General features: G+C 36.1%; 1 protein-coding gene across 1 annotated transcript in view; it reads right to left on the bottom strand.

Moving 5' to 3' along the window:
* Nucleotides 1-14,461, bottom strand: part of LOC115226682 (phosphotriesterase-related protein) — a 23,644-nt gene extending 9,183 nt beyond the window's left edge. Inside the window, exons 1-4 of the mRNA XM_029797697.2 lie at nucleotides 14,344-14,461; nucleotides 9,093-9,248; nucleotides 6,570-6,734; nucleotides 4,602-4,819 (exon numbers count right to left, since the gene is read on the bottom strand). Of these exons, the coding sequence (XP_029653557.1) occupies nucleotides 4,602-4,819; nucleotides 6,570-6,734; nucleotides 9,093-9,180 (471 nt within the window). The 5' untranslated portion in view covers nucleotides 9,181-9,248; nucleotides 14,344-14,461. The remainder of the gene's footprint in view (nucleotides 1-4,601; nucleotides 4,820-6,569; nucleotides 6,735-9,092; nucleotides 9,249-14,343) is intronic.
* Between the last annotated feature and the right edge of the window lie 70 nt (nucleotides 14,462-14,531).

Below are 14,531 nucleotides of genomic sequence, written 5' to 3' on the forward strand. Positions count from 1 at the left end.
GAGCACCGCCTTTAGTCAAGCAAATCGACTCCAGGACTTATTCTTTGTACACCTAGTACTTATTTTATCAGTCTCTTTTGCCAAACTGCTAAGTTACAGGGACGTAAACACACCAACACACCAGTATCAGTTGTCAAGCGATGTAGTGGGGACAAACACAGACACACAAACATATACACACACATTAAATATATATATATATATATATATATACATATATATACGATGGGCTTCTTTCAGTTTCCATCTACCAAATCCACTCACAATGCTTTGGTAGGCCTGAGGCTATTGTAGAAGACACTTGCCCAAGTTGCCACGCAGTGGGACTGAACCCGGAACCATGTGGTTGGTAAGCAAGCTACTTATCACACAGCCACTCCTACGCCTATATATATATATATATATATATATATATGTATATATATGTATGTATATATATATAATATATATATATTATATATATATACCAGCGATGTGTAGCAACATCTGATAGCCTGGTCAGTCACGGTGTTATATTTTATATATATATATATATATATATATATATATATATAGCAATAAAAAATCTCTGAACGAGATGTAAACAGTAACTGCACGACAGTGTGAGGTATACTAGCCATCTCAATATGGCTAACCACTAAGGGTCGGTGTTACTGTAGCTTTTAGCCCCAGGAGAACATCGTCTCCAGCTGGCTTTAGGCACACTTTCTGTGCCCTTATGGTATTTGCAAAGGGAACTCATCCCTCTCTCGTAAACCTAAGTGATACACAAGGACTGCAGTTTCTAGGTATTTGCCTGTCTTCGGCATACGGCAATCACCGGTTTTCGATGAAGGGAGTCCATTTGCAAATCCTTATATATCGTTTTTCCAGTAACTTTTCGTCACTGATTTCAAAAACCGGTGATTGCCGTACGTTGACAAGAGGCAAATACCCAGAAACTGCAGTCCATGCGTATCACTTAGGTTGACGAGGGAAGGATGACCTCCCTTTGCAAATACCATAAGGGCACAGAAAGTGTGCCAAAAGCCAGCCAGAGACGATGATCTCCTGGGGCTAAAAGCTACAGTAACACCCACCCTTAGTGGTTAGCCATATTGAGATGGCAAGTATACCTTACATTATATATATATACTTGTATGTATATATATATATAAATATCTATGCCAGCAGGAAGGCAGACATTAAACGATGATGATGATGATGATGATATGTATATGAAACATGAGAGAAAGAAGTTATTATTCGCTACAATTGCTACCAGCCCCTTGGTGGGCTAGATGTTATATAAACAGTTATTGTGCATCGAAGGTGCAGATGTGATCTTATCAAGTTACCTGTCAAAAGGTTCTCCATTCTGAAGTTTGTCTTTCACTTGTTCCCATGGCAACACATTTTGGTAATTGTAGTGCATTTCTTTCTCTCCTCTTTTATAAACTCTATGCACCCAAAGGAAGTTCTGAAGAAAATTCCCTGGCCCATATCTCCATACTGTTAATGACATCAGGTAGCTGAATGCTCTGAACAAGCATTAAATGGCTCGATATAAGGTGTACACCCAAATTTAAAATTATTACTTCTATATATATATATATATAGATATATATATATTATTTATATATATATATTATATATATATATATAATATATATATTATTTATATATATATATTTCTTATTACCCACAAGGAGCTAAACACGGAGGGTACAAACAAGGACAGACAAATGAATTAAGTCAATTACATCGACCCCAGTGTGTAACTGGTACTTAATTAATCTATCCCGAAAGGATGAAGGTCGACTTTGGCAGAATTTGAACTCAGAACGTAACGGCAAATGCATTTCGCCTGGAGTGCTAAAGGTTCTGCCAGCTCGCCACCCCTATATTACTTCTATATATTTTTTATTGTTGCAAGTCTGTCTGTGTGGTACAAAGCTTACTTCCCAACTACGTTGTTCCGGGGTTCAGCCCCGCTGCATGATACCTTGGGCAAGCATCTTCTACCATAGAGTCAGGCCAACCCAAACCTTGTCAGTGGATCTGATAGTCAGAAACTGAAAGAAGCCTATCACATATATATATATATATATATATATATATATATATATAATATATATATATATATATATATATATATATATATATATATATTATATATATATTTAAAATGAATAAAAGAATGGAGTCGAACGAGGATTTTAACACAATTCCTTTAATTTCAACACATGTTTCGAAGACTCCATATTCTTAATTCTGAAGGAATAAAGTGCATTATGCCGTCTTCTCATTATTCATTTTAAATATTACACAAATTACCACACAAGAACACGGAGTTTCTACCCTTGGCATGTAGCTTCAACCGTGTTTTCTGACGTGAATTTGCTACCCAGGTATCGGTTAACCGAATTATCAATACTAGGATAATTCATTCACCTACTTATATATATATATATATATACACACAAAAATGAGCAACAAGAATGGCTCCGGTAGTTTGGTACAATTGTTTCACACTACAACATTTTATTAAAAGTTGTAATAAATCTGCTGTAATACTTACAACTTTTAATAAAATGTTGTAGTGTGAAACAATTGTACCAAACTACCGGATTCATTCTTGTTGCTCATTTTTGATTATAATCACCCCACAAATTTTTATGGATAATACCATACAAAATTCTGGTGCATCTAAAGTAATTACCATATTCATTTGAATCTAAATTGTTGCTGAACTTATATATATATATATATATATATATATATATATATAATATATATATATATATATATATATATATATATATATATAAGTTGAGTACAGAAATTCGGGGTGAGTACTTGATAAATGTAAGCACCTGTATATACCGTTAGGTGGTGTAGGTGGTGGAGTAAATTGATCAAAATAAAAACATGATGCCAAGGATTCAGCGGTACATATGTTTCGGGCCTTATTAGACAGATTTATAACAATGCATAAGTATGTCTGTGGCCTTCTTCAGCCGCGCACAACAACTTCTTCCACAAGGACATGTGTTACATCAAGAATTCTTGGTTGGGGATGCAAATCCTCTCATTCGCGTACGACATAATGCGGCAACAGCATAGAAGTGAAGCGTCCATCTCGTTCTTCTCTCAATGTAGAATGAGGAAATTTGGATGTTGAAGTAATGTAAATAAATTAATAAATAAATTTATTTACATTAATTTATTAATTTATTTACATAAATTAATTTATTTACATTACTTCAACATCCAAATTTCCTCATTCTACATTGAGAGAAGAACGAGATGGACGCTTCACTTCTATGCTGTTGCCGCATTATGTCGTACGCGAATGAGAGGATTTGCATCCCCAACCAAGAATTCTTGATGTAACACATGTCCTTGTGGAAGAAGTTGTTGTGCGCGGCTGAAGAAGGCCACAGACATACATTATGCATTGTTATAAATCTGTCTAATAAAGGCCCGAAACATATGTACCGCTGAATCCTTGGCATCATGTTTTTATTTTGATCAATTTATATATATATATATATATATATATAAATAGATGAGTGTATTTTACCTTGTTAACAATTAACACGGATAAATAAATGAATAGTTACCAGGGCAGCAAAAATCTCACATATGACAAAGGCAAGAAATTCTGTCTTCTCTGCAATTCTGAGCTATTTTTCATTATTTTTTCTAAAAATACTCTAGTAAACACGGTTATAGAACGAGCATACAGATGTAAGCATTGGCAGAAACATACTTTTAGTGCATATAAGTAGTCTCTATCATTATATATAGTTTAGACTTTAATTTCCTTTATATTTAACATTCACTATTAATATCCCTACTCTTTCTGTTAGCTACTTATGACGTTATATCATATAACGTTTTTTTAAACAATATTAATAGCGTTCTGTCTATCGCTATACGAATCCATCATTTTTTGCTAAAATGTCTTATTGATGAGTTTCGTTTTTTTCACTTTCCCGAAGAGAAGATTGCATTGTTTATATCTTTTGCTCTTTTGAATAAGTATCAGTGGAATTTTTGAAACATATGTAGAAAGTAAAAATACTTGTTTAAACCTGCGTTAACTCAATTTTTTATTCATATATATATATATATAGATGTATATCGAATGGATGTCTTACAAAACTATTCCAAAAAGTTATAAAGTGTCTAAATAGAGCAAATGTAGATCGAGATACAGGCATCCCAGACAGACAGACAGAATTCCACTTTTATTAATATAGATATATATAGACATCCCAAAATAGTCACCATTTTTTTTTCAAAGATTTATTTCTAGAAACCGAATGTCATTTGAAGAATTTGAATATTTAATCTAGTATTTAGTACACATACTTTGGCAAGTTTTTAATTTAACCTGTTCGGGCATTGTACTAACACGTAAAGTCTGCAAGGAGAAAACGGTATAAAGAGAAGTGTCTATTTACTTTTGAGATGTTCATGTATATTCATGTAGCATTCACTCACATGTAACTTCAATGGAAAATAAGATAATGCAAAAATACGTCAATAAAAGCTCGAAATAAAATTAGAAAAGAAAAGAAGAGGTAAATAAAATCCAAGAAGAAATGACTCACCAATCGGTGTTTAGTATGTATGTCATGTGATATAGTGATTTTGTCCTGGAAGCCAGCATCAATGAGCCATCCGATCCTCTCTATGCGCTGGGCATCACTGGGCATATCGATGTTCTCTTCCTGTTGGTAGTGAGAGGTTTCGATTCCAAACAGATCAAACTCACAATAAGACTTCATCTCAGCAAACTCGAGAATCGATTCTTTGTCGAGGAGAGTTCCTAGTTTAACATTAAGATAGAGATATTGTCATCAACATCATCATCATCATCATCATGAACAGCTGCAGGATGACTAGCCACAGTTATCCTCACCATAATCATCATCCTTTTGACAAGCCCCTTAATCTCTTGGGGGTTGTTGGGGGCACTGCAGCCATGCAGCATATATCTAGGGTGAGAAAGCCTGACAGAAACCCTTCCTCCCCAGGCTAAACTCATTTCTACGGCCGAGTGGACTGGAGCAACATGAAGTGCTTTGCTCCAGAACACAATGGCTCACCCAGCCCAGGGATTGAAACCACAATCTTACAGCTGTGAGTCCAACACCCTAACCACTAAGCAACGTGCCTCCACTAGTGGTGGTCATTTCTATAGCTGAGTAGACTGGAGCAACAAAACACAAGACATTTCTCGGTCCAGGAATCGAAATGACAATCTTGCCCTAACCACTAAGCCATTACTACCATTGTTATTGTGACTAAGGAAGCAATCTGGCAGGATTGTTGGTCAGCTAGAAGAAAAGCTCAGCAGTACTTCATTCCTTTTTACATTCTGAGTTCAAATTCTGCCAAGGTTGACTTTGTTTTTATCCTTTTGGGGTGGGGGTGGGAAATATTGCAAACCGATGTTCATATTAATTTTATTTATATATACACACATATAGTTATGTTTTTGAAGTCTGTGTTGCGGTGTGTTGACAGGCTTGCAGTTAAAATTCTCATGTTTTTAATCAAAACTTGTTAGTTACTATGGTGACAACACTAGCTATCTATCTCATTTTTACACAAACAAACAAACACACACTCTTTCTCTCCCAACAACAACTTTTTCTCCTCCCCTTCTTCCCACCTTGTAAATATACATTGCAACAGGGGTTTTGTCCTCTCTTTTCTCCCCCTTCTTTTCCCTCCTACATAGATGTGACAAATAGAGATCAACTTCTCTTTTATAATGTAAGATTATATACTGACTCTTCTCAATGGACTCATAACTCATTGCTCTTCAATGAGGGGATACAGCCCCTGTCACAGCATATATTTACATGGAGGGAAGAAGGGGAGAAAGAAAGGTTAAGTTGCTGTTGAGAGAAATACAGTGAGAGAGAGAGAGAGAGAGAGGTAGTATTGCAACCATGGTAACTAACAAGTTGAATCTGTATCTTATGAAACAGACAAGAAACTGATATTTTCAAACGCAGTATTGCCATTGAAACAGCAGAAATAATGGGAAATATTACCCTTACATGGTGGAAAAAGTTGTCAACAAACAGCCATGGGAGTTGAACCCACATCCCCTAAGACACTGGCTTTACCATTAAGCTAAACTACCTGCTGACAACATTTCCACCGATTTTAAACGCTAAATAGATAGCTTATAGAAATGTAACAACCACATGTGTATATAAACTAACATTTGTTTTTTTTTAGAAGCGTTGAATGTGTATTGTACAATACAGACAAGAAAGTGATATTCGTGAATGGAGTATCACCATTAAAACACCCGAAAAGGCGGAATCCTATGGTTGTTTGTTGATAACTTTTTCTGCCTTGTAAGAGAAATAATATCCAATTTTTCTGCTGTTTTAACAACAAAACTGTGTATGAAATGAAGTGTTTTGCTCAAGAACACACACCACCCAGTTCAAGAATTGAATCCACGATCATCAAATTTCAAGTGCAACACCCTAGCCATTAGGCCACATGCCTTCATACTGAATCCAGTAAGGGAAATTAAAAGAAACTATACTTACTGTCCAGATGGGATATTACAATCTGGTCAGCTTTCGCTCCTGCTTCCGTCAAAATCCTCAGAATCTCAGCAGGTGATTTGGGATTCCTCCCTGGGTGAATAATTATTGGACATCCTGTGTGTTCTTGCGCCATTCCTGCAGCTCTCAGTACCTTACGTTCACTGTCTGCAATTGGAGATTTGGTAGGATCACACACAGAATTTTATAAAATCAATAAAGAAATATATCTTCTCAGGTTAATAACACATCTTATATGTAAAACAATTAGGTACAGGTGTGGTTGTGTGGTAAGAAGCTTGCTTCCCAACCACATGGTTCCAGGTTCATCCCCACTGCATGGCATCTTGGGCAAGTGTCTTCCACTATAGCCTCGGGCCAATGGAAGCATTGTCAATGGATTTGGTAAATGGAAACTGTAAGAAGCTTGTCATATATGTGTGTGTGTGTGTGTGTTTGTTTGTCTGCCCACCATTGCTTGGCAACTGATGTTGGTGTTTCCATCCCCATAACTTACCGGTTCAGCTAAGAGACTGATAGAATAAGTACTAGGGTTAGAAACAATAAGTTCTGGGATCGATTTGTTCAACAGAAACTCTTTTCATCACAGTATATATATATATATATATATAAAGATATGAAATCCGAATAAGCAACAGGATATCCAGAGGTGATGCAGTACGACTGTTTCAAGTGGCTCCATTTAATTGAACAATGCAATCATTACATCAATTTAAATGCAGTGCCATCTTCAGCTGCACAAATAAATAAATAGAATTTTAACAAGTAGGACACATTATATATATACTACGTCCCCTAAGAATCAAAACCACTGGGAATTGCTAGTTAAGTTCTAGCTGTTGATGATAAATTCATTAATGTCCCAAACCCCTGATTCACAATGGCTATAAACTCCCTATGACCACAAAAGAAATAAGTCTGAGAAGAAGTCAGTAAGATAGTAGTATATACCCAGAAAGAGGGTGGGTAGGGGTGACATAAACTATTTTATTATTATCAGCTAAAAGTGGACTAAAATAGAAAACAAAGGAGGTCACAATGAGATCTGGAACGTAAGTGATGTATGTTCCCAGCATAAACAAAATTGGATGAAAAATATTGATTTTAAGGGGGATAAAAAAAAAGGCCTGTACACACACACCTTCCCCCACCTCACACATCCATTACCTATCCACTTTCAAAAAGTTAAAACCTCCCAATGTTTCACTTTCGTCTGATGTTTCATGAATGCGTAGAATTGAACTGAAATAGAAGACATAAAAATACCAGACCACTACCAGAAAACCCGACATGCTAGAAACAACAGGTAAATGACATTATTTCAGAAGAAACTTCCCCACTTTTCAAAAAGCTAAAAGTGAGTCTTTAGCTTTTTGAAAGTAGTGAAGTGATGGGTAGATTTTTGAGAAGGAGCTTTTAGTGTTTCTTTTAAAAAAAAGGAAGAAGAAAATTCTTCAAGATTCATTCTGTCTTTTTTTCCATGGATTACCAAGAAAAAGATTTGGAAAAAAGTAAAAATGAAGAAAATTAAAATATTGAGAATGTGTTTTATGGGTGAAATCCTAATCTCCTGTAGCGAAAACATAGGAATCAGAAGCCATTTAGGAAAAAATAAGGTGGGGCACAAATGTCACACCTTGGACATGCAAGAAACAACAGGGAAAGGATTTCTGGAAAAACTTCCTTCTAAATTTGTATCGAAGATCAGGTTTTTAAACTGGATTTGAACTGTAATTTTGTACATGCATACAGCAAGAAATAACATAATTCATGCAGAAGTTTTACCTAGAGTGTGTGTGTGTGTGTGTACCAAAGGAAGTTATTTTATGGTATTCTTTCATTTGAAGCAGCAAAGTTGTCAATTCAATCATATAGGATCATATGATTGTTCGTTCATTTCTGCAAAATTTTTTATTTCTTTATGTTTTGAAGAAAGCAGAAATTGAAAGAGAGGAGAAAGTGAAAAAATTGACAATTGCTTTGAAGTGAGGGCAGAAAGTGAAATATGTATGTATGTGTATATGAAATGGATGTGTGTGTCTTTGTGCATGAGAGAGAGTGTGAGTGAAGGTGTGGGATGCCATGCATGTATGTGTAAGTGATACTCACTCTCTCTCTCTTTCTCACACACGCTTATATACACATACACAAATACATATGTGTGTATGTATGCATGTGAGAGTGTGAGTGAGTGATCGTATTTCCTCATAACATATAGAGAAATGGATGTCTGTTAATGAAATTCTTTTGGTTGTGGCTTATTTTAATCCAATATTTATGTAATGCAAGAAACAGCCAGGTTTCTTTCTCCAACATTTTACATAGTTCAACCTACACTATTGTTTGTGTGAAAAACAAAATTTAGAATTTAGAAGGAAGTTTCTATAAAACTAGTTTTTAAACATCGGATGGCTTAAAGGGATCCACCAGAATAAAATATTAATTAAAGGGGTCCATAGATAAAAAAACAAAATGGTTGAGAACCCCTGGTTTAAAAGGGATTACCTGTGAGGGGCCACGAACAGCCAATTTCTCCAATAACCCCACAATGTATTCCAGAGGTGCCAACACCAGATATTATATCATGTTCCATTAGTGACGCCAGTTTCTCAGCAGGGGTTTTACGAGTTTCATCGCTATGAGTTATGTCGACATAAAAACCTGTAAAGTGAGATGAGGATTAAGAAATTAAGGATTAACTTTTGTAGCCATGAACAGATTTAAGTGAGGGATGTTTATACACTAATACATTCAAATGGATGCTAATATACAGGAGTCATATATGGTTACAGGTAGGTGGGTTTGTGTGTGTGTGTGTGTGTATTTATGTCTAGATATGTATGTGTGCATGCACACACACACACACATACACACACACAAACACACACACACACACACACACACACACACACACACACACACACACACACACATGAGGGTTTGCTGAAAAGTTCCTGGCTTTGGGTTAAAGAAAATACAAGAGGATCAGTTAATTATGATTTTATTCAACATGTTCCCTTTTCAGATTTACACCCTTCTTGCAGCGCAGTCCTTCAGTTTTTCTGAGCCCTGCAAAAGAACTCAGAAGGTTGGGCCTCCACCCAGGCTTTTCATGATACCCTTAAAGCCAGGAACTTTTCAGCACCCCTCATGTATAGTTTTATATATAATATATATGAGCGTACAATATATAGGAAGGATCTGGAAATAATTACAAGGCAGCTAAATGTTGCTTAAGTGTCCTTGGAAACAACAGACACACTTGTGTGGGATTTGAATCTGAGGAGGAGCAAGACGTGTTTAGGAGGAAAAAGGAAAAATAGAAAAAGGGGACAGAAAAGGTCATGTGTATAATATGCATATGCAAACACATACACATACACACAACATGTATTTAGATAAACATACATAGTTTTTACTAATATTACATATATACATATAAACACACACATTGATATATACATATGCACATATATATATATATATATACATGCATAAGCAAACCTATATTTATATATATATATATATATATACACTCACTTACATACGTACAAGTGTACATATAAATGAAGTCATATACATCTATTGATGTTAGCATATATGTATATATGTATGTATTGTGAGTATATGAATGTGTGTAGATGTGTTTGTATGTACAAGTGGATGTGTGTATGTATATGTGTATATATATATATATATGTGTGTGTATATACATGTGTATGTATGTATGTATAGTGGCTTCCCTCCCCTCACATCCATGACACTAACCCTGCTCTTTGTCTTTTCAACTCCTTCTCCTTCCCTCCTGGCCCTTCTAATCTTCTCTTCACTCTTGATATCGAGAGTCTATATATGGTGATCCCACACCACGAAGAACTTCCTACACCTTCAACCCAACCGCCAACCTGCCATGTCCACATTTCTGCATTCGGCCAAACTTGACCTCTCCCTCAACTGATTCTTGTTTGTGGGGGAGTTTTAGCAACAGGTCTCGAGAGTGGCTATGGGAATGAGAATCGGCCCCAACTATGCGAACCTGTTCATTGGCTATATTGAGGCCCAAATATTTTCAAGATCCACTGGTCCCACTTCCGAACTATATGGTCGTTATATTGATGACAGTATCGGTGTGGCCTCGCTCTTGCATGAACAATGAGACTCCTTCCTCTTTTTTGTCCAATCCTTCCATCCTGCCCTTAAATTCTCCTGCACCATTTCCAACAAATGAGCCCACAATCTATGTGACCTCCTGGTCCACAGTTTCTTTCCTAACCCCACCTCCCAACCTTGCTCATTCCCCTGCTCCCGCCCATGCTGCTGCACTTGCCCCTACCTCTCCAACACCACTATCCTCACAGTCATCATCATCCCTATCATATCACTGACTCTTTTTACCTGCACTTCTAGCAACATCATTTACTGCATCTCCTTCTCTTTCTGTCCTTCTCTATATATCGGTCAAACAGGACGCCACTTGGCTGAACTGTTCCTGGAGTACCTCTGAGATATTAGACTCAGCAATGACACCCTGGTCTCATACCATTTCCACTCTACCGGTCATTCATTATAACACCTGTCTGTGTTCGGATTGTCTTTGCACAGGAGCCATCCGGATTCCTGCCTTTGCCATGAACAGGAATTAATTTTCTCTCTTCACTCCGTTACAGTACGTTGACTCAGCTCCTCTCCCCTCCCCACTTCATCTGACTCCTACTTCCTCTCTTCACTCCCACCCACCTTCTCCCTTCATTGATACTCCTTCCATCCACCCACCCCCCTCTGTCACTATTCATTGACACTCCTACTATTGCTCATGTAGGGGTGAGAGTAATAGGCATAGAGAAGGTAGTAGATTGACCATTGTGATGGTAATGGGGTGATAGGAATAGTATGAGTTGTAGTTGTGATAGAGGTGGAGGCGATGGTGATGATGGTGGTGGTGGTGGTAGCTGAAGCAGTCAGGAACAACAGTGATAGTAAGTGATGTGAAAGACAGTAGCAATAGTGGTGGAGGGGAAGGCAGCAAAGTCAAAGGTATTGATGGTGGTGGCGTGAGAAGTCTGAATGGTGTGTGTATGGCAGTTGTGGTGGCGATGGTGGTGGTACTGGTGGTGGTGGTTGAAAACAATCAACAGAAAGAGAGAGAAAGACAGAGAGAGAGAGACAGAGAGGGAAAGAGAAAGAGAAGAGGTTAGACAGAAAAAAAAAGATTGTACTGAACCCTGAATGGGAAGACAAAAAAGTGTTGTTTATTTTGCAGTTTTGCAATAAGTTCCATCTCGACAAATTATATCATTGTTTTGATGGAAATTGTTGATTGCTTGGAAAATATTGGTCGAGTTTAATAAAATTTAATATGAAGTGTATCATTGTTGGGCCCAAGGCCTAATGAAGAGCCACCCAGTGGCTTTTAAGCTAGTATATATATATATATATATATATATATATATAATATATATATATATATATATATATATATATATATATTATATATATATTTATATATAACATAATAAATAAATAAAACATATGCATATATACATACATATATGTACGTACCTACCTCTACATGTATATATACATGCACATATGGGTACAGGACACCAAAAAAACGTCGAACACAATGAGAAACGAAAACATAAACACAAAACCAAGGAAATGGACATTTTTCTTAAACAACGAAAAAATAGAGTACAGGACATACAAAACAAGGAAAATTCCCCTTCTTCAGTCGCCTTAGATTCATCTACTCCACGTTTCGAAATATATATGTGTGTGTGTGTGTGTGTGTGTGTGTGTGTATGTATGTGTGTATATGTATATATATGTACATATTGTGTTCTTCTATACATGTGTATATGTTTGTATGTATGTGTATGTGTGTACGTATATAAATATAAAAATTTATATATATAGTTGGAATTTACAAAAAACAAACGACGAAGACAGGTGTGTGCAGGTATGTATGTGTGTATGTATACATCAATATGTGTGTGTGTGTGTGTGTTTGTATGTAAATATGTAATATTAGTAAAAAAATATATATGTTTATCTAAGCACGTTGTGTGTATGTGTACATGTTTGCATATGCATATATATACATGACATTTTCTGGGGCTTCATATATCTGTTAAAATGTCTGTGTGTTGAGTACTGATATCCTCCCTGAAGAGATTCATGCATTGCTAAACATTATTCATCCTGTCAGATATATTTTGGATGCATCCATCGAAACATGTGTAGGAGATAAGAAGACATAAATGATTTAATAACATCTTGAGCATTTGTCTCCCCTTTCTATTTTTCCTATATATATACACACACACACACACACACACACATATATATATATATCCTTTACTCTTTTACTTGTTTCAGTCATTTGACTGCGGCCATGCTGCAGCACTGCCGGGGCTTATTCCTTTGTAAGCCCAGTACTTATTCTATTGGTCTCTTTTTTGCCGAACCGCTAAGTAACGGGGACATAAACACACCAGCATCGGTTGTCAAGCAATGCTAGGGGGACAAACACAGACACACAAACACACACACGCATATATATATATACATATATACGACGGGCTTCTTTCAGTTTCCGTCTACCAAATCCACTCACAAGGCTTTGGTCGGCCCAGGCTATAGTAGAAGACACTTGCCTAAGGTGCCACGCAGTGGGACTGAACCCGGAACCATGTGGTTGGTAAACAAGCTACTTACCACACAAAGCCCCCTCCTTGCGCCTATATATACATATATATATATATATATATATTATATATATATATATATATATATATATATATATATATATATTATATATATATATATATAATATATATATAGTATATTTATATATATATATATATATAGATATATATATATATATATATTATAATATATATATACATATATATAATATATAAAATATTATATATATAAATAATATATATATATATTATATATAATATATATATATATATAATATATATGTTATATATATATATACATATATATAATGAATTAAAAGCATTGGTGATGTTGTAAATTATTATCAACTCAGTGAATGTGTTTTTGCTCGTTTACAGTATAGTGCATTGTGGACGACTCCTTCATAGCATCATCATCATCATCATCATCATCGTTTAACGTCTGCTTTCCATGCTGGTATGGGTTGGACGGTTTGACTAGGGGTTGGCAAGCCAGAAGGCTGTACCAGTGGGTATCATAGACACATGACACAGCTCATCTCCAATCCCATTCAGGAGTGATGGATACAGATATTTACCATTTTGGAGGTTTATCAACATCATGTACCTGAATCGAACCTGGGATGAACTTTATACAAAGAAGAGTCAAATGCATTTATGGCCTCTGTGTGTGCGTGTGAGTGCATGTGTGTGTGTGTGTGTGTGTGTGAACTTGTGTTTGTAAGGCCACAACATTGGTCAGTGTCTGCTCAGTCAACCTAGTACTGAACTGGACCTTTGTTCATCAACCCAAAAAGTATGCAAAGTTGACCTCAGTGAAATTTGAACTCAGAACAGAATGCCACTCAGCATTTTCTCCAGCATGCTAACAATTCTGCCAGTTCCCCATCTTGAATGGTAAAAAGCTGTAAAAAGGATGGAAAAGGAAACAGAAACCCATAAATGAGAAACAAACAACAACATCAAAAAATGCTGCGCCATTCATTATGGGTACCTGACAAGATTTTAAAAAAAGGGAGAGAAACTAAAGCCATAAATAAGTATGTTACCTGTGCCTGCAATGATATTCACACCTGACTGTTCAGAGACTTTCTTCAAGAATTCAACATTTGGATTTAATCCAATCACAGTGTTGTCTACAATAGACGATCCACCATTTGCCTGAAGAACAGATTTCATATTTGGAGAAAAACAACTTATTTTAAATCTCTGAGTGAGAGATTATACAGTAACAGTA

Source organism: Octopus sinensis, linkage group LG30 (assembly GCF_006345805.1).
Source record: "Octopus sinensis linkage group LG30, ASM634580v1, whole genome shotgun sequence".
Classification (NCBI taxonomy): Eukaryota; Metazoa; Mollusca; class Cephalopoda; order Octopoda; family Octopodidae; genus Octopus; species Octopus sinensis.